The 16,725-nt window shown below is 41.6% G+C and overlaps 2 protein-coding genes and 1 long non-coding RNA gene across 4 annotated transcripts; all 3 read left to right on the forward strand.

The window, feature by feature from the left end:
* The first annotated feature begins 1,683 nt into the window (after nucleotides 1–1,683).
* On the forward strand, nucleotides 1,684–3,090 carry LOC144529024 (uncharacterized). Its single transcript, XR_013502951.1, has 3 exons — nucleotides 1,684–1,935; nucleotides 2,363–2,463; nucleotides 2,601–3,090. It is a non-coding gene; the product is annotated as an uncharacterized LOC144529024 (long non-coding RNA).
* A 1,451-nt stretch (nucleotides 3,091–4,541) lies between these two features.
* On the forward strand, nucleotides 4,542–7,037 carry LOC144528660 (proline-rich protein 15-like protein). Its single transcript, XM_078267401.1, has 2 exons — nucleotides 4,542–4,949; nucleotides 5,463–7,037. The coding sequence occupies exon 2, from the start codon at nucleotides 5,483–5,485 to the stop codon at nucleotides 5,834–5,836; it is 354 nt and encodes a 117-aa protein (XP_078123527.1). The 5' UTR covers nucleotides 4,542–4,949; nucleotides 5,463–5,482; the 3' UTR covers nucleotides 5,837–7,037.
* Nucleotides 7,038–8,078: 1,041 nt separating this feature from the next.
* Nucleotides 8,079–16,619, forward strand: wipf3 (WAS/WASL interacting protein family member 3). Of its 2 annotated transcripts, none has more exons than XM_078267397.1 (8): nucleotides 8,079–8,396; nucleotides 10,618–10,715; nucleotides 12,193–12,328; nucleotides 13,551–13,712; nucleotides 13,836–14,555; nucleotides 15,512–15,649; nucleotides 16,325–16,426; nucleotides 16,522–16,619. In XM_078267397.1, the coding sequence occupies exons 2-8, from the start codon at nucleotides 10,635–10,637 to the stop codon at nucleotides 16,560–16,562; spliced, it is 1,380 nt and encodes a 459-aa protein (XP_078123523.1). In that variant the 5' UTR covers nucleotides 8,079–8,396; nucleotides 10,618–10,634; the 3' UTR covers nucleotides 16,563–16,619. The 2 variants fall into 2 exon arrangements, with proteins under 2 accessions (XP_078123523.1, XP_078123522.1); XM_078267396.1 differs by having other exon boundaries at nucleotides 8,080–8,396; nucleotides 16,322–16,426.
* Nucleotides 16,620–16,725: the final 106 nt, after the last annotated feature.

The following is a 16,725-nucleotide window of genomic DNA, read 5'->3' on the forward strand; positions in this document are numbered from 1 at the left end:
TTAAGAGTGTCAGTTTGAGTGTCAGGCTCTAGGATCATGTGACAACTTTGTAATAAGCTCTAAAAGTGCTGGGGTTATTATGTTGTTTTTTTATATTCTTAAGATAAAACTTTTGTTTTGTTTTATGCAAATTATTACATACAGTATAGCATGCCAACTTCTCAATCACATTTGGAAAAATGTTTTATTTAACTTTAGAAGTCCACAAAATGGTCAGGACTGGGTACTGGATGCAGGTCTTTTGTGGTTGTGTTGTTTACTTCTGCAGTTACGAGGAAATGTTAAGAATAGTAGAACGATAATGACAATACGAAGGGTAAAAAAGCTACTTTAGGTTTAGGACTTTTGGTTTAAAGTCCCAATTGGTATAAGGCAGTTTAACGTTAGTAATGTAGCAGTGTGGGTTAATGTGGGTGGGTCCTTGTAAATGCAGTTTAGTTAACCTAACCTGTGTGTGTGCATAGCTGCATGTTTATATCTGTGTGCTCTTCAGTTTGTCTGTCTGTTTTAAGAATAGTACTTAGACACTCACTGATTAGACACTCATAAAAAAACAAAGAAAATGGCCAGTAATGGTTAGATTCCTTTCTTCATTCTTGAAGGTTTCATCTTTAGCGTCTGCGGTGAAAAGCACAGAGGAGATCCGGCCAAACAATGCAATCCTCAAATTAAGCACATAATGCAATTCATCGAAACTCATTCCATTCAAAGAACAGAACTCAGCCTGCTCCACCCAAATACTCGGAAAGAAACAATTTGTTTAGTTAGTACAATTCTACTATTTGAGCCATAGAACCCTCAGTCGTGGGCTGGAATGTGATAGGATGTCATTTGCGTACCTGTGAGGTGACCTGTGTTTAAAGAGCCCTTAAGTGTTTGTGCTGTCAGAGAAGGCCAGTAAACCAGTTATGTGCTTGTTACTGTCCTTAGATACAGTAGCTGCTCACTTCCTTCGAGAGGTTTTTGTTAGCTGACTCTACCAGTCCAACTGGCTGCCTTCCTGCTCTCTTTACCATAGTTAGCACACGTCAGCTCAACCTGTTGTTCAATGCTGCACAATGACAGATATTTTCAGGTTTATATTGTCAGAATACTGGATTCACACGCACATGGCACATGTAAGCACACTAGCGTCATCACACACGAAATCACAAGCGTAGACAGCCGCAAGTAGTTTGAATTGTACACTTCCGAGACAGCATAAATATTTATGCATGGTTGACTGAGTCACTTTGTGTTTCGTGTGTCTCTTACAAATGATTATTGACATCAATTGCATGCTGATAATAATTGAATTCCAGTTACAAAACAAAACATAAAAAGTCAGTTTTACTTCACGTATCTGCAATTAATAGGAAAATAGTATGTTATTATACTTGGCAGTCCAAAGATGTTTGTTCTTGACTCCAGAGCAGGTCATCTGTATTTGAAAGCAAGTGAAAGTAAAGTCTCCATCCTTATGTTATGGCCGATTCATACCGTTTGTTGTCAACTACCTCTGAGACAGAAATGGATACAGGTGGAGGGTATTACCTCATGCAATCATAACCGTTTCAATATCTCTCAACAACGTCACTTTGTGTTCTACACACATTCTCCACATGCCTCTCAGTCTCAACGGGCAAATGTTCAGATTTCACCCTGAGGAAATCCTTCAGTTCAATCTGGAACATTTTCAATGTGAGATGTCTTCTCGGGGTGGAGATGTTAATAATGCAGCTCTATCTGAAACATATCTGCATGGCTTGTTTTCTTTATCTGGTCTGGTTGAAGTTAATGATCAACTTTCAGTGAGACTAACTGTGGTTTGTGGAGGGAAAGCAGATTGAGAGATATGGGACAGAGAGTTGGAGAGGCAAAGCAAAACTGAAAGGTGATATAATCAGATCCTGTGATTATGATGCTGTGTTGACCAGAAGAAGCTGTATCCATGTGGTAAGCAGAGAGTATGGTGTTATTTTGACTATTTTATATAATATAGGAAGTGAAAAATGTTAAAAAAGATTAGTGAGATTAACCGATTCCAGCTTCCTAAATGTAAGGATCTGCTTTTAAATGGAACATCTTTGGGGTTTATACTCTTGGCTGGACAAAACTAGACATCATCCATGGGCTCTGAGAAATTGTGATGCGCAATTTTTCCCCTTTTCAGATATTTTACAGACCAAACAATTATTCTATAATCAGAAAAAATACAACAGGTGAATTCATAATAATTATTATAATATTATAATTATAATGTTAATCCAAAGGGTCATCTGCATCTGTATTGTCGACAGTGTGTATTTATGTGTTTATATGTGTGGAAATGTGCATGCAAAGGAGCGTCTATTGCATCATGCTTACCTGTATGTGTGCGCAGCTGGAATGAATTACAGTGGAGGACAGCATTCTGTGTGTGGTGGGGTGAGGAAATGACCCAGCAGAGTTTCGACTGCGATGGGAGGAGAGGGAGTCCCCCAGGTATGTAGGCCACCAAATGGCACACATTCCTGTTGCCACAGCAACTTTCAATCTAAACTTTTGGAGGAGAGAGACAAAAGGCATTCCTTGATTCCTACCTCCTCTCTCTGTTTCTGTCTTTCTGTTTTGATGCTCAGACCGGGTCTTCCCTGTTGGCACCGACCCACACAGAAACCATTTGGGATTCCGAAGGCACACCAAGAAGAACAGTTTCTAGCATAACGTCACACCTCGGAGATGTCATTTCCTAAACTGACACTTTGAAACTTGGCATTTACACAATAGATAGTTTAAGAATAAAAGGTTGTTCCATTTGTGATGCAATATGTCCCAAGCTCTACATGAAGCTCTGCTTTTTAAATCAATGGATATAAAGTGGACATTGCTAACACTTTTTTCTTTAGCTCTCCAGCTATTTGTTTTTGCGCACATGTACTGTATATTGTAAATGTGTCATTGTGTTTTCAGGATGTCTTGTAGCTTGAGAATGTTCCTATTTTTAAGGAGGTTTGTATTATTGAGATTTAGCAGTTTGACATTTTGTATGTGTTATGTTTTATGTCATGTTTATATAATGAGGCTGTGGACAAATTTCATTGAAGACAATAAAGTTGTTTTTGTATCGTATCATTTTGTACTGTATTTTATGCTATATGATGCAAACCACCAAATTCACCATCCATCATGTGTAACCGCTCATTGCTTTCCAACCATTCACACCTATGGGCAATTTAGAGTCACCAATTAACCACATTAACCTAACTCCACATTTTTGGCACACAGAGCCTGAGTCTGCCAGGTTCAAACCTAGAACCCTCTTGCTGTGAGGCAACAGTGATAACCACTTCTCCCCCAAACCACCACTAATTCACTCAAATAGAAATTCAAACTCACACTGTAAATTACTTACCACTTTCAATTAAAGCATCCTTTATAAATTGTAACTAATAGCCTATATCAGTTAAGCTACTCCAGCATGACACATGCTTTGTCTTTATAGCTTTTTAGTTTATCAGAAAGACAGCTCCAAAGGACCCTGCTGGAAAAAAGGACCCCTATGAGAGTATCAAATATTGTGTTATTAATATTTATGCATTCATGTAAAAGCTTTTTACTCTTTTGGCTGGTCCAGGTGGAGTTAAATATAGTTATTTCAGTTAATAGGCTATATTAGACAGTAGTAGGCTACCCCATAAGCATGGTATAAAACACATTTTCTAGTTGTTTCTAAATGTCAGAAATCATAAGTGTCAGAAATCATTATCACAACTGAGTAAATGTCATCTGTATGTCTATATATTGGATATATGCAACTTTATATACTGAGATGTAGATGATGCAGCATGTGCTGAAGACATGGATCCGTGAATGTGTCCTGGTCATGTGTCAATCTGACAGAAAGACAGACAGACAGACAGACAGATAGACAGACAGACAGACAGACTGACAGACAGACAGACAGACTGATAGACAGACAGACAGACAGACAGACTGATAGACAGACAGACGGACAGACAGACAAACTGATAAACAGACAGACAGAAAAACTACATGAACCTGACCCCATTGTTGGAGAAGGCAAGTAGCCCAGCTGGTGAAACCGGCGCCAGGCCAAACCGCTTCCCCTCACTCACTGTGAATTTACAACAGCAAAAATTGCACATCTAGTGCAGTAATGTTATTTCAGGAGACTCCTGACGTCTTCCTGTCCCCGCTGGTAATGGCAGCACAGGGTCTCATTTAAACCATGTAGCCTAACCGTGCTGCTCACTAGCCTACAACCTGTTTTGGTCGGTGGCTATTAATACCTTTAATTGAATAAACATATCATTATTCCTTTGCATTCCTTTGCATGACAACGTACAAGCCATTGTGGCCTAAAATACTGGGCGTCCAAAATCGGAACATAATTTGGCTTCCAGACTTGGGTAGGGTTCAGGTGATACAAAGGGTTATTTATCTTAATGTGTCACTGAAGAGGCGCACGCTCCCATGGGGTATGTTTCCACGCAACCACAAGCCCCGCCTACCATCGCAGTGGCTTCACCTGAGCGGTAGCACACGTGACATACCCTGGGAGTTCATCCAACCAGGAGTGAGGACAGGTGCTCCGAGATGAGAGTTTCGGAGGCGGAAACCTGCTGGTTCAGTAGAAGAAAGGTTGCTCCATATAAATGTGTAAACTCAGTTGTACTATTCTCATGAATTGCAGAAGAAGAGTAGAGATATTTGACGAGAGCAACAGTAGAAAAATCAAACTGTCTGGAGGTGAGAGATGTAAGGCAGCAGGACACCTGGCTCGTGCGTAAAATGGATACTGCTGCGACCCCTTGAAGGACTGCCGTTACAGTTGTGCTCCATCACTGAAGAAGAAGACACTAACCTGTCCTGTGGATTTATACCGCGGAACAATCTAAAGTGTTACATTTACACTTCGGGTTGTTTTAAGTGTCAACACACTACACTACACTACGACTGTAGCTCAGGTAAGTGTCCATGAGAGAGTTTTTTGCGCATTGTTCACCTGTGAATCACGGCTTGTGTTTGCTCTTATGTTTTCACGACTCATTAAACCAGTTTTACAGAAAATGTAAACGTGGTGACACTGGTTATTCTTAGGATTAGTTGGGGAGAAGTTGTCTCACCAGTGGAAAATGATGTACAAATTAAATCACATTCAAATTTAGAGAGGGCAAATCATGATATCCTAACAAAAAATAGGATTTGTGATGATTATGAGGGTGAGGATAAAGATGTAGAGCATGATGATTATTAGGACAATAATTTGTCAGAGTAAAATTGTATAAAACCAATGACATGACAGTTTTACAAATATAGTTTTTAAAAGGACAATTTGATGTTTTACTAGAAATTAGAGTAAGGTAAATCAGGGGCCAGATCAGAGCATGGTGATGATGAAATGACATGTATAATACTGATGCAGAGGGGAAGATCTTAACTACAGCTGAATTACTGATGGTATCTGTTTCCTGTTCCAGGTCCCTCCCTCCAGTCAAAGATGACAGAGAGGGTCCCATGGTGGAAGGCATTCCTGCCAAAAAAGAAGAGCGGAGGCCCTAAGGACAGCAGTACACCCCACACTCTTGACCCAGACTTTGATCCCTTTGCACAACAGACTGAGAAGCAAAAAGACCCTACAGCCTCCAAGACCAGCGGCGACCAGTCCCTTTCTCAACAAGAGTCCAACAAGAGCCCCAGCCTCGCCAGTGATGACACCTACGACGACTCCCGCCTGGAGTCGGTCTTCAACGAGCAGACGTGCCGCAGGAACATGAAGGTGTCACGCTCAGGTCGATTTAAGGAGAAGCGGAGAGTGCGCTCGAGCCTTCCTCTACAGGAGAAAGAGACTTAGAATGAGGACATGTGGTGACGGAGAGGAGGAGGAGGAGGAGGAGGAGGAGGAGGTGATCCAAAAAAGATGCTTGAAGAAAAGGAGAGGGTGTTGAGTACATGAAGATGCTTCATTCTCTTGAGGCATACCAAGAGGTCAGTTGTATGTAAGTTGCCATGGTGATGATGAAGATGAGACGATGATGGAGCATTTAACTTTTAACGAGGTTATGAGGTATATGACAAATTGGAAATGTGGACATTTTTGTTGATGGATTTGTGCCAGAAGGCCACAGGAACAATGGTCATTGACTTGAAATGGATTATATCTTGTTGTTCATGTTGGTTATTGAACCATTTCACCAACAGTATCCCATAATCAAAGCCCATAAGAAGAGATACAGTACTATTGCTGTAACTACTTAAGAGACCAATATGTAGTGTGTATGTGTCCCACAGTGTCCCTGGTTCAGTCACGGACAGTGCCATCATTGGAAAACTCCAAAAATAATAATAATAATAATAATAATAATAATAATAATAATAATAATAATAATAAATTGAATTTTTGTATAGCGCTTTTCATAGACTCAAAGTCGCTTTAAGACCTACAACCTGACCTAAAAATGACCTACAACCTTTTAAGAAAGCACAATCCTTGAATCCAATTTTCTGTCAATACTCAAGATTAGGTGTGATATAAGCACCCAGAAAATATTGTTCATAAGATGTCTACATTATTTCCGTCATAAGAATAATATATGTTTGATAATGAAGGATAGTAGTATAAGTATAATGCTCCTTTTACTAATGCTTTTACAAAACCCATGTTGATTCTAAAGGGTTAGAATGATGTTTATGAAGGTGTAAAATTATTTCATTATAATGTGTGAAAAAAGAAATCAGTTAGTGGAAGAAATGAAGGAATGCTTGTGAGCAGCTTTTAGTCAAGATGCACAACACTTGCCAGCAAAACTGCATAAAATACTTTAAATGAAGGACGAAACCCAGCATGCTATGACATTATGACATAATGGGTCCTATTGAAGTAAGAAGGTAATGTCGTGACTTGCGATATTTAGCTGAATGATATATGGCAATGTAGCTAAGGAAGCATGATCCAGATGTAGTTTGCTTTGCAGGACTACTGTATTTTGGACCACCTGTGAACTCCTAAATGAAGGCAAAATATGAGAAATAAATCCAATAACTGCTGATAACAAGTGATTGTATGAGTATGTGTATTTGCATTATTACCCTATTCAATCACAGTCTAATGGCTTGAACTGGACAGTGCAAGGTTTTGTGTTGTCTCTTTTGAGAAATTTATCTCAAAACAGATGCTGATAAAGAAGAAAAACATTTTACAGTTCAAAGATTCCACAAAGTCACATAAATACATAAGAAAATGTGCACTTCCAAACATTAGCTAAAAGTGCAAAAGACTCCACGTACTCAGGTGTCATATCACTTGTCTTGTCAGCCAGCCTTGTTCCTCATCATCACTTTACTGGAGGAGGCAAGGAGCGCGGCTGAAACTTTGTCTGAAAAAGGAAATTACAAGGAATTAGTGGCATTTATATGTAGCGCGTATGTCAAGCTGGCTTAATACTGTCTTGTCACTTAAAGGGAGGAGCACGCCTGTGTCACAACATTCCTCTGTCACTGTTGACATTTGAGGTGTGTGTGTGTGTGTGTGTGTGTGTGTGTGTGTGTGTGTGTGTGTGTGTACAGTAGCCTATCTGCAGCATTCATGTTTATGTAACATCCATTATGGCTACAAAATCACTTTATGACTTTCATATGTAATGCATTAATATCATCTAGTTATCTCACATTAGCTCAAAAGTGAAGCAGTAATCTGCAATAAGTGAAACATGTTATTGAATACAGACCATAGACATATATAATACAGTCTATGATACCGACACATTTGATTATGGATGACTTGCAATGCCATACTTTCAACACAAGGGGGCGAAAATGTGCAATCATGCAGCCGAAAATAGAGTTGAATCTTGTTACAGAAAAGTCACTGGTGCAGACTTCTTCCATAGCTAGCCTACACAATCTTTATTTATTTATTTATTATTATTATTATTATATATATATTAAGGTGACTGAAAGTCTGTTGGCAACTTCAGCATGAATTAAGTCGATGACACTGAACCAAGTGTCCGCCTCTCTCTCTCTCTCTCTCTCTCTCTCTCTCTCTCTCTCTCTCTCTCTCTCTCTTTCTCTCTCTCCCCCCCCATATTGGTCCCGTGTTGAGCGGGGGCGGCGAGGTGTGGCCTCCTGCACTGCGCTCACAAGGGAATAAACAGCCATAGCCAGAAAGAGACCATTGTTTACGACTACTATCGCATCTTTTGACACCAATGTGAAGTCAACATGAAATGTTTCTGCAACTTTTTGCAACGTTTCTTCAAGGTGTAGTTATTGGCAGCCTAAACGCCGGATACATGGTGTCCTCATTCGACTATAAATAACGCTATTGGGAGCGCACTATGAGGTCAGTGTGCTGTGGTCCATCTCACTGAAGCTTTCTCAGCAAACAGGTGGACTTGGGATATTTCGCAAAGGTGAGACTATGCTTCTGTCTATTATTAATGCACACCACTTGTATGTGACGGGTGGCTATTCTTATTCCTGTAAAACTGCCTGATGATCATGAGGGTGAAACAAGAACTGTGTGCAGCAGATGAGCTGTGTTTGTTCAAGCACCTTGTCTTTTCTGTTTTAGTGGTGTGGAGTTATTCAAGGTACATTTTTGTTTCCAGCAGTCAACTTTAAACTGAATACTTCCTCATTGTTTAGGCTAGTGCCCAGAGACCCACTGCTGTATGTGTTAAGAAAAAGCCACCATTTATTTTTTCCTTAAAATATGTTTTCTTTTTGCTTTCCCTTCTCACATTTAATGGAGACAAAATACAGCAATGAACATTAACTATTGCTTTCACACCAAAAAAGGTTTTAAATATGAAGTTCATAGTTATATGAATGGATGCTTAATTTCGGTTTGCATTATAATGAACAAAGCATGACAATTTGTGTCAATAATTGATGAAAACATTATTATACACATTTAAACCAATCAATTCCACACAGTATAACAAATATATATATATATATATAATATATGTTAGCCAAAAAACTCATTAACAGACAAAAGAAGTACAGTACGTTATAGTGTTGTTGCTTATGTTTCAGTTCAATGAACTCCCTGTATTATTATTATAATACTCCAATAATAGAAATCAGATTTAGTTTTTAGTATTTGGGTGGGGTAGTTCAACATAAAAAGTACTGTCAACAGCAAATCCAGACATAGAGCACATGAAAATCCATTGTATTTAACCATGAACTGTGGAGACAGGTCTGGCTGTGCGAGACTAGGGTCTCTGAAACCCCAAATAGAACATTATAGCTGCATCCTCCCTTTCTCTCGCTGATTCATACAATAAAGATTCAGTGCTAGGCCTATGTCATATCCTCAAGTAAGTTAGGACAGCCTCAGCTGGGGCTCCATGGTCTCAGTTGTTTTGCCTGTCTTTCACAAGTTTAGAAATCCCTTGTTTAGGCTGCAGCAGCTGCCAATTCCAGCTGCTTGTGTGCGTACCATCAGATCTTCTTTGCTTCAGGAAGAACAAGACGTACTACAGGTCAAAGAAAAACAGCTGGTGTGAGAGGTGCATTTCCACTCAGTATCCCACCTGTTCCTCTTGAGCTCAGCTAACCAGTGTCCAGCTTTGTCCCCTTTAAAGACCTACACTGGCAGTGTCACAGAGGCTGCTTGACACAGATATGGAGATAGAAATAGCAACGACAGGACAGTCTGCCAGTTGCAATGGCGGAAGGCATGACTTGTACACACACTCACACGCATGCACGCATGCACACACACACACACACACACACACACACACACACACACACACACACACACACACACACACACACACACACACGGACGGACAAAGAGAAGAGGGACAGATACATAAGAGATTCAACAAATACAGGTTCTGTTCTGTCTTTTATTAAATTGCTCAGGAGGAGCATGTGCAAATTCCCCAGAGAATTAAATGTGCACAAAGCTCTGGCTGTTTTCAGTCTTTCACAGCCATGCAAGACAGCTCGTCCAGAATACATGATGTCAAGACAGTTGTGTGGAGGTCTCAGTGACTGTCACTGTGAATCATTTACTAGCTGATTTGCCAACAACACTTGGAGATTGAAACACGGTGACATAATCCTGCATGAGCTGTTCCTGGAAAGTTGCTGTTTGGCCACCGGTGCTTATCACTTTGATTACTGAACCAGTTGCTCTTGATGACAGAACCACAATACATCCTGTTACATGTCCAGTATAATCTGGAGGAAAAAAAGCATGCAGAAGCATTTTCCTGTGGAGTTTCCTGAATGTGTTTTACAGCAGTGAAGGCCTTTGGTTACTAAGCGACTGAAGGATAGGGGTCCATTACTTTTCACACAACACTCTCCATTGTTCCTCTCCCAAGTACCGCCACAGGGCATTGTGGAAAGAAGAGTAGGACAGGGTCGGATGGGGGGGATGTGTCCGATTTCTCTAGAGAGGATGGAGCACTAGCTGTTTCCTGTTTTGCGACGTACGCTGGTGAAAGCTCTTCCTGTTCAGGGAGGAGGCTAAGAGGTCATCAAGTGTCCCCCTTTACATAGTAGCAGCCTCTGACATGGAGGACAAAAAGTCCTGTAGAAGGTGGTCAGTGGCTGTAGGGCACGAATAGCATGGCAACTGTGTTATAAAGTGTGCATTGTCTTGTGCAGGTAACTGAGGCATCAGCATGCCAGTCCCCCCTCCTCCCCCTCCGCCTCCTCTGGCTCCCCCTCCACCACCACCACCGCCCAACGCTGCCCTGCCAAAGGTAAGACTAAGTCTTTCTCTAGTCTATATCCAACATGTTCCACTTCCAGGATTGCTCCGTTGCCGACCGGAAATTCCACCAGATTTCACCCTTGTCAGCCAGATGTCCGTTACCTTCCGCTTTCTTTGTGTTGGAATTTTAAACTCCGGTCGATTTATGAGGACTGAGTGTTCCTGTTGCATGACTCACAACAACTTTTGAATGTACACGTGTTCCACCATAACAAGTTCCTTCCCGAGGCTATTTTGCAGCGGCACCGGGGCTCCATGCGGCTCTTAGCGCCTCTTAGCGCCTCCCATGACGGTTGTGATTGGTTTAAAGAAATGCCAATAAACCAGAGCACGTTTGTCTCCCATCTCTCCCAAAGTCTGGCAATGTGAGATTAGTCTTTCTCTAACTCTCTCTCATGCAATTGTAAACACTCCCTCGTGTCCTTCTCACTGACCATCAATCCTCACCTGTAGGTTATTTGCATTATTGATTGAGGTAATGCACACACACACACACACACACACACACACACACACACACACACACACACACACACACACACACACACACACACACACACACACACACATACACCCACACACACACACACACACACACACACACACACACACACACAGGCGGGAAGACAGCAGGCTCTCAGTAGCAGAAGAGTGTTATGTTTCACCAGGCGCTCAGTGTCCTCATGTTAAATGAGTCGCCGCTGCCAGCAAACAAGGCCATACTGCAAAGTGACATTAATAAACTGAAGTCACGGTGCTTCTCATCTCTCTATTGCATAACATAGCTAAAGACGATCCTCTCCCCTCCTGTTTCTCTTCTTCTTCCCTCACTTTTAATGAGTTCCTCTTCTTCCTCCCTTAACCCTTTGCTGAATGCTTTCACTGCACCTTCATCCTTTCTTTCGTTTGGTATCTGTTTGTCAAAAAGAGCTGAGGTGAAGTTGAGGAGATGGCGATACAGAAGTTCCATACATTTGTTCTCACCCACCGTAATGTAAATAGATCACATCAAATAAAACCTAAAAATCTTTATCCTTCATGTTTTAACCTGTTGATATTTTTTTTTTTAATTCAATGTTAATAACGAAGAAAGAAGTTAAGAAATTAAATGAAAAATAAATTCCCAGAGTCCAAGGTGATGTTTTCAAATATTTTGCTTTGTCCCATTACCACTCCAAAACCCCAAAATATTCAATTTACAACAATACAAAACAGAAAAGCACCAAATGGAGCCTCTTTATGCCATAATTTATTAATTAATTCAAAATAGTCTGTTCTTCACTTGGTGTCCTGAAGTGTACCATAAGACAGAACACATATAGGGCAAAACACTGGTCACTGTTACATAAAAGCTCTTTTTTGTCTGTGTGTGTGTGTGTGTGTGTGTGTGTGTGTGTGTGTGTGTGTGTGTGTGTGTGTGTGTGTGTGTGTGTGTGTGTGTGTGTGTGTGTGTGTGTGTGAGTCAGTGTCCAGCAGAGCCTCCTAAGTTCAAGTCTGGTGGAGGAGGTGGTGGAAGGAATGCCCTGTTGGCCGACATCCAGAAAGGAGCCAGACTCAAGAAAGTCACACAGGTTAATGACCGCAGCGCTCCTGCCGTCGATAGTAAGATCACAATCCTTACTGTGCTACTAATGTGCACACAGGCATGCAGAGTCTGTGTTAAGACACTAAATGATACTCACTCTAGTGTCACCGACTATGTCAAGTAATTCTCACAGTGGAGCTTAGAGTAAGGGGGTTTAAAGGTGTGTTTCTTTTTGGGATTAGATAGTGTGATGTACAGTATAAGGGTAAAAAGAGAGTGGGGGAAAAAATGGCAGTGGAGAAGGTAGTATGTGTAGTTCACTGGGAGTATGTTGTTTCTCTTTGACCTATATATGAGCATAGACACAGAGACACACAGACACACAGACACACACACACACACACACACACACACACACACACACACACACACACCAAGTGGACACTTCAGGAAGGAACGCACATCAGATAATGATGCAGCCAGAATGGGAAACTACTACAGTGGCAAACACAATAGACAAGACATACATTGTATCCACAGTATAATATTTATAAAAATGTCTATGTATGTTATCATGTTTTTAGTACAGTATTTTCAAGTCTGTGTGCATTTGACTGTATGTTTCGTCTGCATGGTTGCAAGACACATTTCTCTAAACTTTTAGCTGCAAAGGACAATAAATGTAACATTAAAACAGAGTAATTGGTAAAAAGTTCAGACAGAAACATGTACTTTCTACATGTTTGCCATTCTGATAAATAGAGTTTTCCTGCCCAACCAGAAAGCTATCTCATTGACAGGGACAAAAACACAATCTCCCTTTGAAATAAAAAACTCAGAAAATATTGCATAGTTGAAATATATCAGTCAGTATATCATATAATATTTTAACGATACATTCATTCAGTTAGTCGAGGAATTAGCTTAACTACATGGGGCCATTGGCCAGTAAATAGTACCTAACAGTAGCTTTGTTTGTTGATGGAGCCAGGATAGTTGAAACAGACCGCTCTATTTTGGGAAGGGTGTGTAGTTAGCCCTCAGGAGATGGGAGGTGCAAAAAGTTTACTCCTGTACTCATTGAACTATTGCGTCTTTATGTTGTCTTACCAGAACATTTCCACAACTATTAAACCTACTGAGAAAAGACAATGTTAAACAATAACCTTACGTGTGAATGCATGTATGTATTTGTTAATGAACATGTGATAAATATATAATGATTAAAAACACCAAATGGGCACTGATGTCATTGGTATTAATCATTTGTAATGTATGTGTACATGTCTTGTTACCCAGAGCCCAAGGCTAGCACTGGAGATGTATCCAGCAGTGTTGGTGCTTCTCAGGGCTCATCAGGAGGGATGGCACCCATTGTACCCTCTTTGGGTGGGCTCTTTGCTGGAGGGTTCCCCACTCTCAGGCCTACAGGACAAAGAGACTTAGCAGGCAAGACTTCAGGTTAGTGCCAAGGGTCTTGCTCTGACTAAATCTATTTATTATTATATATATATTAACCATCCAAATGACTCCTCTTCTGTGTGTGTGTGTGTGTGTGTGTGTGTGTGTGTGTGTTTGTTGAAGTGTCCCGATCGAGCTCCACAGCCTCCCTGAAGCCTCTGTGGAACCCCCCCATGCCAGCAGACACCAGCAGCGTGTCTGAGCCTCCCAGGACAGGGGAGCTCCGAGGCTCTGTCCACCGTCCGCCCGCTCCCTCGTCCTCTGCTCCTTCCTCCCCCTCTCACAGCAGCAAGCACCTTCCTTCTTTCCCTGCATCTTCTCCCCCTCTGCATCCACCCACCCCTCCTTCTGCTCCTCCCCCACCTCTCCCACCTCAAGCCTTCCAGGACCGGCCGGCCAACAGGCCTCCTCCGCCCCTCCCCTCCTGTCCCCCTCCTCCACCTCCTCCATCCCAAGTCACCAAGCCCACCTGGCTCCCCATCCAGCACTCCTACCACACCTCCATCTCCCAGCCCTCTACTCCTCCTCCTCCTCCTCCTCCTCCACCTTTCCAACCTCCCTCTGCTGTTCCAGGGGACCGTTCCTCAGGGTGCTTCTACACTCCACCCCCAGTCCACTCTGAACCTTCTAGGTTCCCCATCCTGCGGGACAGCCCACTGGGACCTCCTCCCCCCCCCCCCCCCCCCCCCCTCCCAGCTTCTTACACCCCCAGCTGCCCATCCACCCTCCCCCCTCCACCACCCAAGGTGGCCGCAGTGCCCTCCCCAGCTATGCGCTCTCTGCCTCCCTCGTACCCCTGCAACGCCCCCACACGACGGCCACCTGCTGTGCCCAGAAGTGCAGGTAGGTGGATGCCAAGAAGAGGAATAGTCGTTTTTTTGTTTTTGTTTTGTTTGCTCACCACTGTCTTTTCTGTTGAGTTGTTGTAAGGTACAGTAGATAAAAAAAAAACTCCTGTCATATTTGTTTGGAGTGCACTTTCCAAGGCAGTGGTTATACTGTATGAGATGATGTTCACTCATGTTAAAACACAATGTACAGCCATAAGCAATGCTAGCAAGATGGAGCTAATGTAGAGTAAGAAACTGATGACGATAAAGTAAAGAGGGACAAGAGAATGTATTAGATGTATAATAGAAAGATTGCCAATTTTAAGGCAGTGGGTTTGTTTTTTTCCATCTCATTTACAAGTTAGATAGGAAGACACCCTAAAACAGTAGTTCTATCTGAGGTGTTTGGGAACCCTACAAGGGTGTCACAAGTTAAATCTAAGGTGTTCCGAGATGATATTCAGGACAGGAGGGAAGAATTGGTTTTGGCACACAAAAATTAAATACATTTATTTTCTTGACTTTTATCTAATCATTGCTTTGCTTTTGTGAAATGCTGTTTTCTGATAGTTTCATATCCGTAGAAATGGTTAAAATAAGTCAATACTGAAAAGATGAAAAACAAAACTGTTTGGTGGAACTGTTGTGAGTAGACATCGCAGTGTTTTAACGGGTCACAGATGTCCAAATATATAAATGTACATTTTACAACAGATGATTCAACAACATGTTTATAGGGGGTAAATATTTGTAGTAACTGTTAGTTGTGCGGGGTTAGGGTTAGGTACATGTGTTGTGTAACTCTTTATTTTCTAAACAGCATTTACAAATCAATGTTTTTTATGGCCTTGCTGTCTCAGTTATCACAAAAGATCATATTGGATTTGGATGTATTTGACATGTTGTCGATTTTATTGCTGATGTCTGACACCCCTCTGACTCCTCTGCTCTTGCCACCCGTGGCAACAGGTGTGGCTCGGCTGGCTCCTCCTCCAGCTCCCCCGGCACGATCCCCCTCTACCGAGCTGACCAGCCGCAATCCTCCACCACCGCCACCACCTCCTCTGCCTCCATCAAGTCTCAGGAATGGACACCTGCACAACCTGGGTGAGTGTAGCTTACAATTATATATATCTGACATTTTAGAATATGTTTAAGGCCTTTAGGGGATTTTCATATCCCGAGTGACTTCAAATGAGAGCAATAAAATGTTTCATTGTATTACATTTTATTTATTTAATTCTTTCAAATAGTTCTCATCTCTTTAGTTATTTCCTACATCATCCTTAAAAATAAATCAGAACTTTTATGTATTTTCCAAAAATAATAAGCGTTTCCTATTGATGATGAGATACATCCCTGCATGTGGCCAGTATGGACTGCTGTGTTTAAAAAAACGGTAGGCAAATTATTGCTTGTGGAGTATACTTGTGTTTTGTTTTTATGTCTGCTTTTAGGCTGCGTCTCATTTCTCTATCTTACCCCTACCCCTTACCCCTAGCCCTTGGTTTGCGCGCTCCCGAGAGAGTAATTATTGTATGTGCATTTCTATCTTGTTGTAAATTTGGGTATGATAGGAGCACAGTAATTAAATATGATTTTATCAATTAAACATGTAATTCTCAGAGTGAAAGAACTGTAGAGGAAAGGAGACTCGACAAGGGTTGATTTTGAGAAAAGGACATACGTTTATTTTTGAAGAGGCAGATTGAATAACCTTGTATTTGAAAATGAGGACAAAATGACTTAATTGCATCTTCACTGTATGTATACTACCAGCAGATGATTTTGAATCCAAGTTCCAGTTCCACCCCGTGGAGGACTTTCCCCCTCCCGATGAATTCAAGCCTTTCCCTCGGATCTACCCCAGCAAAGAAAACAGAGGTACAACCACAGTACCCTCTTTATTTCTCAACTTGTTTACCCATGACTTCAATATCATCTATTGAGTTTTTCTTCCTCTTTCTCTTCTCTTATAGGCAACCCCAAACCACCTGGGATTAGGACACATCTAAGATGAGTCAAGGCCCCCCCCACACACACACACAAATACACATGCACGTGCACACACACACACACACACACACACTTATCAGGCAGTTAGACTCAATTTTCATCCTCCTCATGACAGCTCATGATAATGACATAACTGCCATGGGCTTATTTTGATGCAGGCTGTGTGT

This window comes from Sander vitreus, chromosome 14 (genome assembly GCF_031162955.1).
Source record: "Sander vitreus isolate 19-12246 chromosome 14, sanVit1, whole genome shotgun sequence".
In the NCBI taxonomy this organism is placed as follows: Eukaryota; Metazoa; Chordata; class Actinopteri; order Perciformes; family Percidae; genus Sander; species Sander vitreus.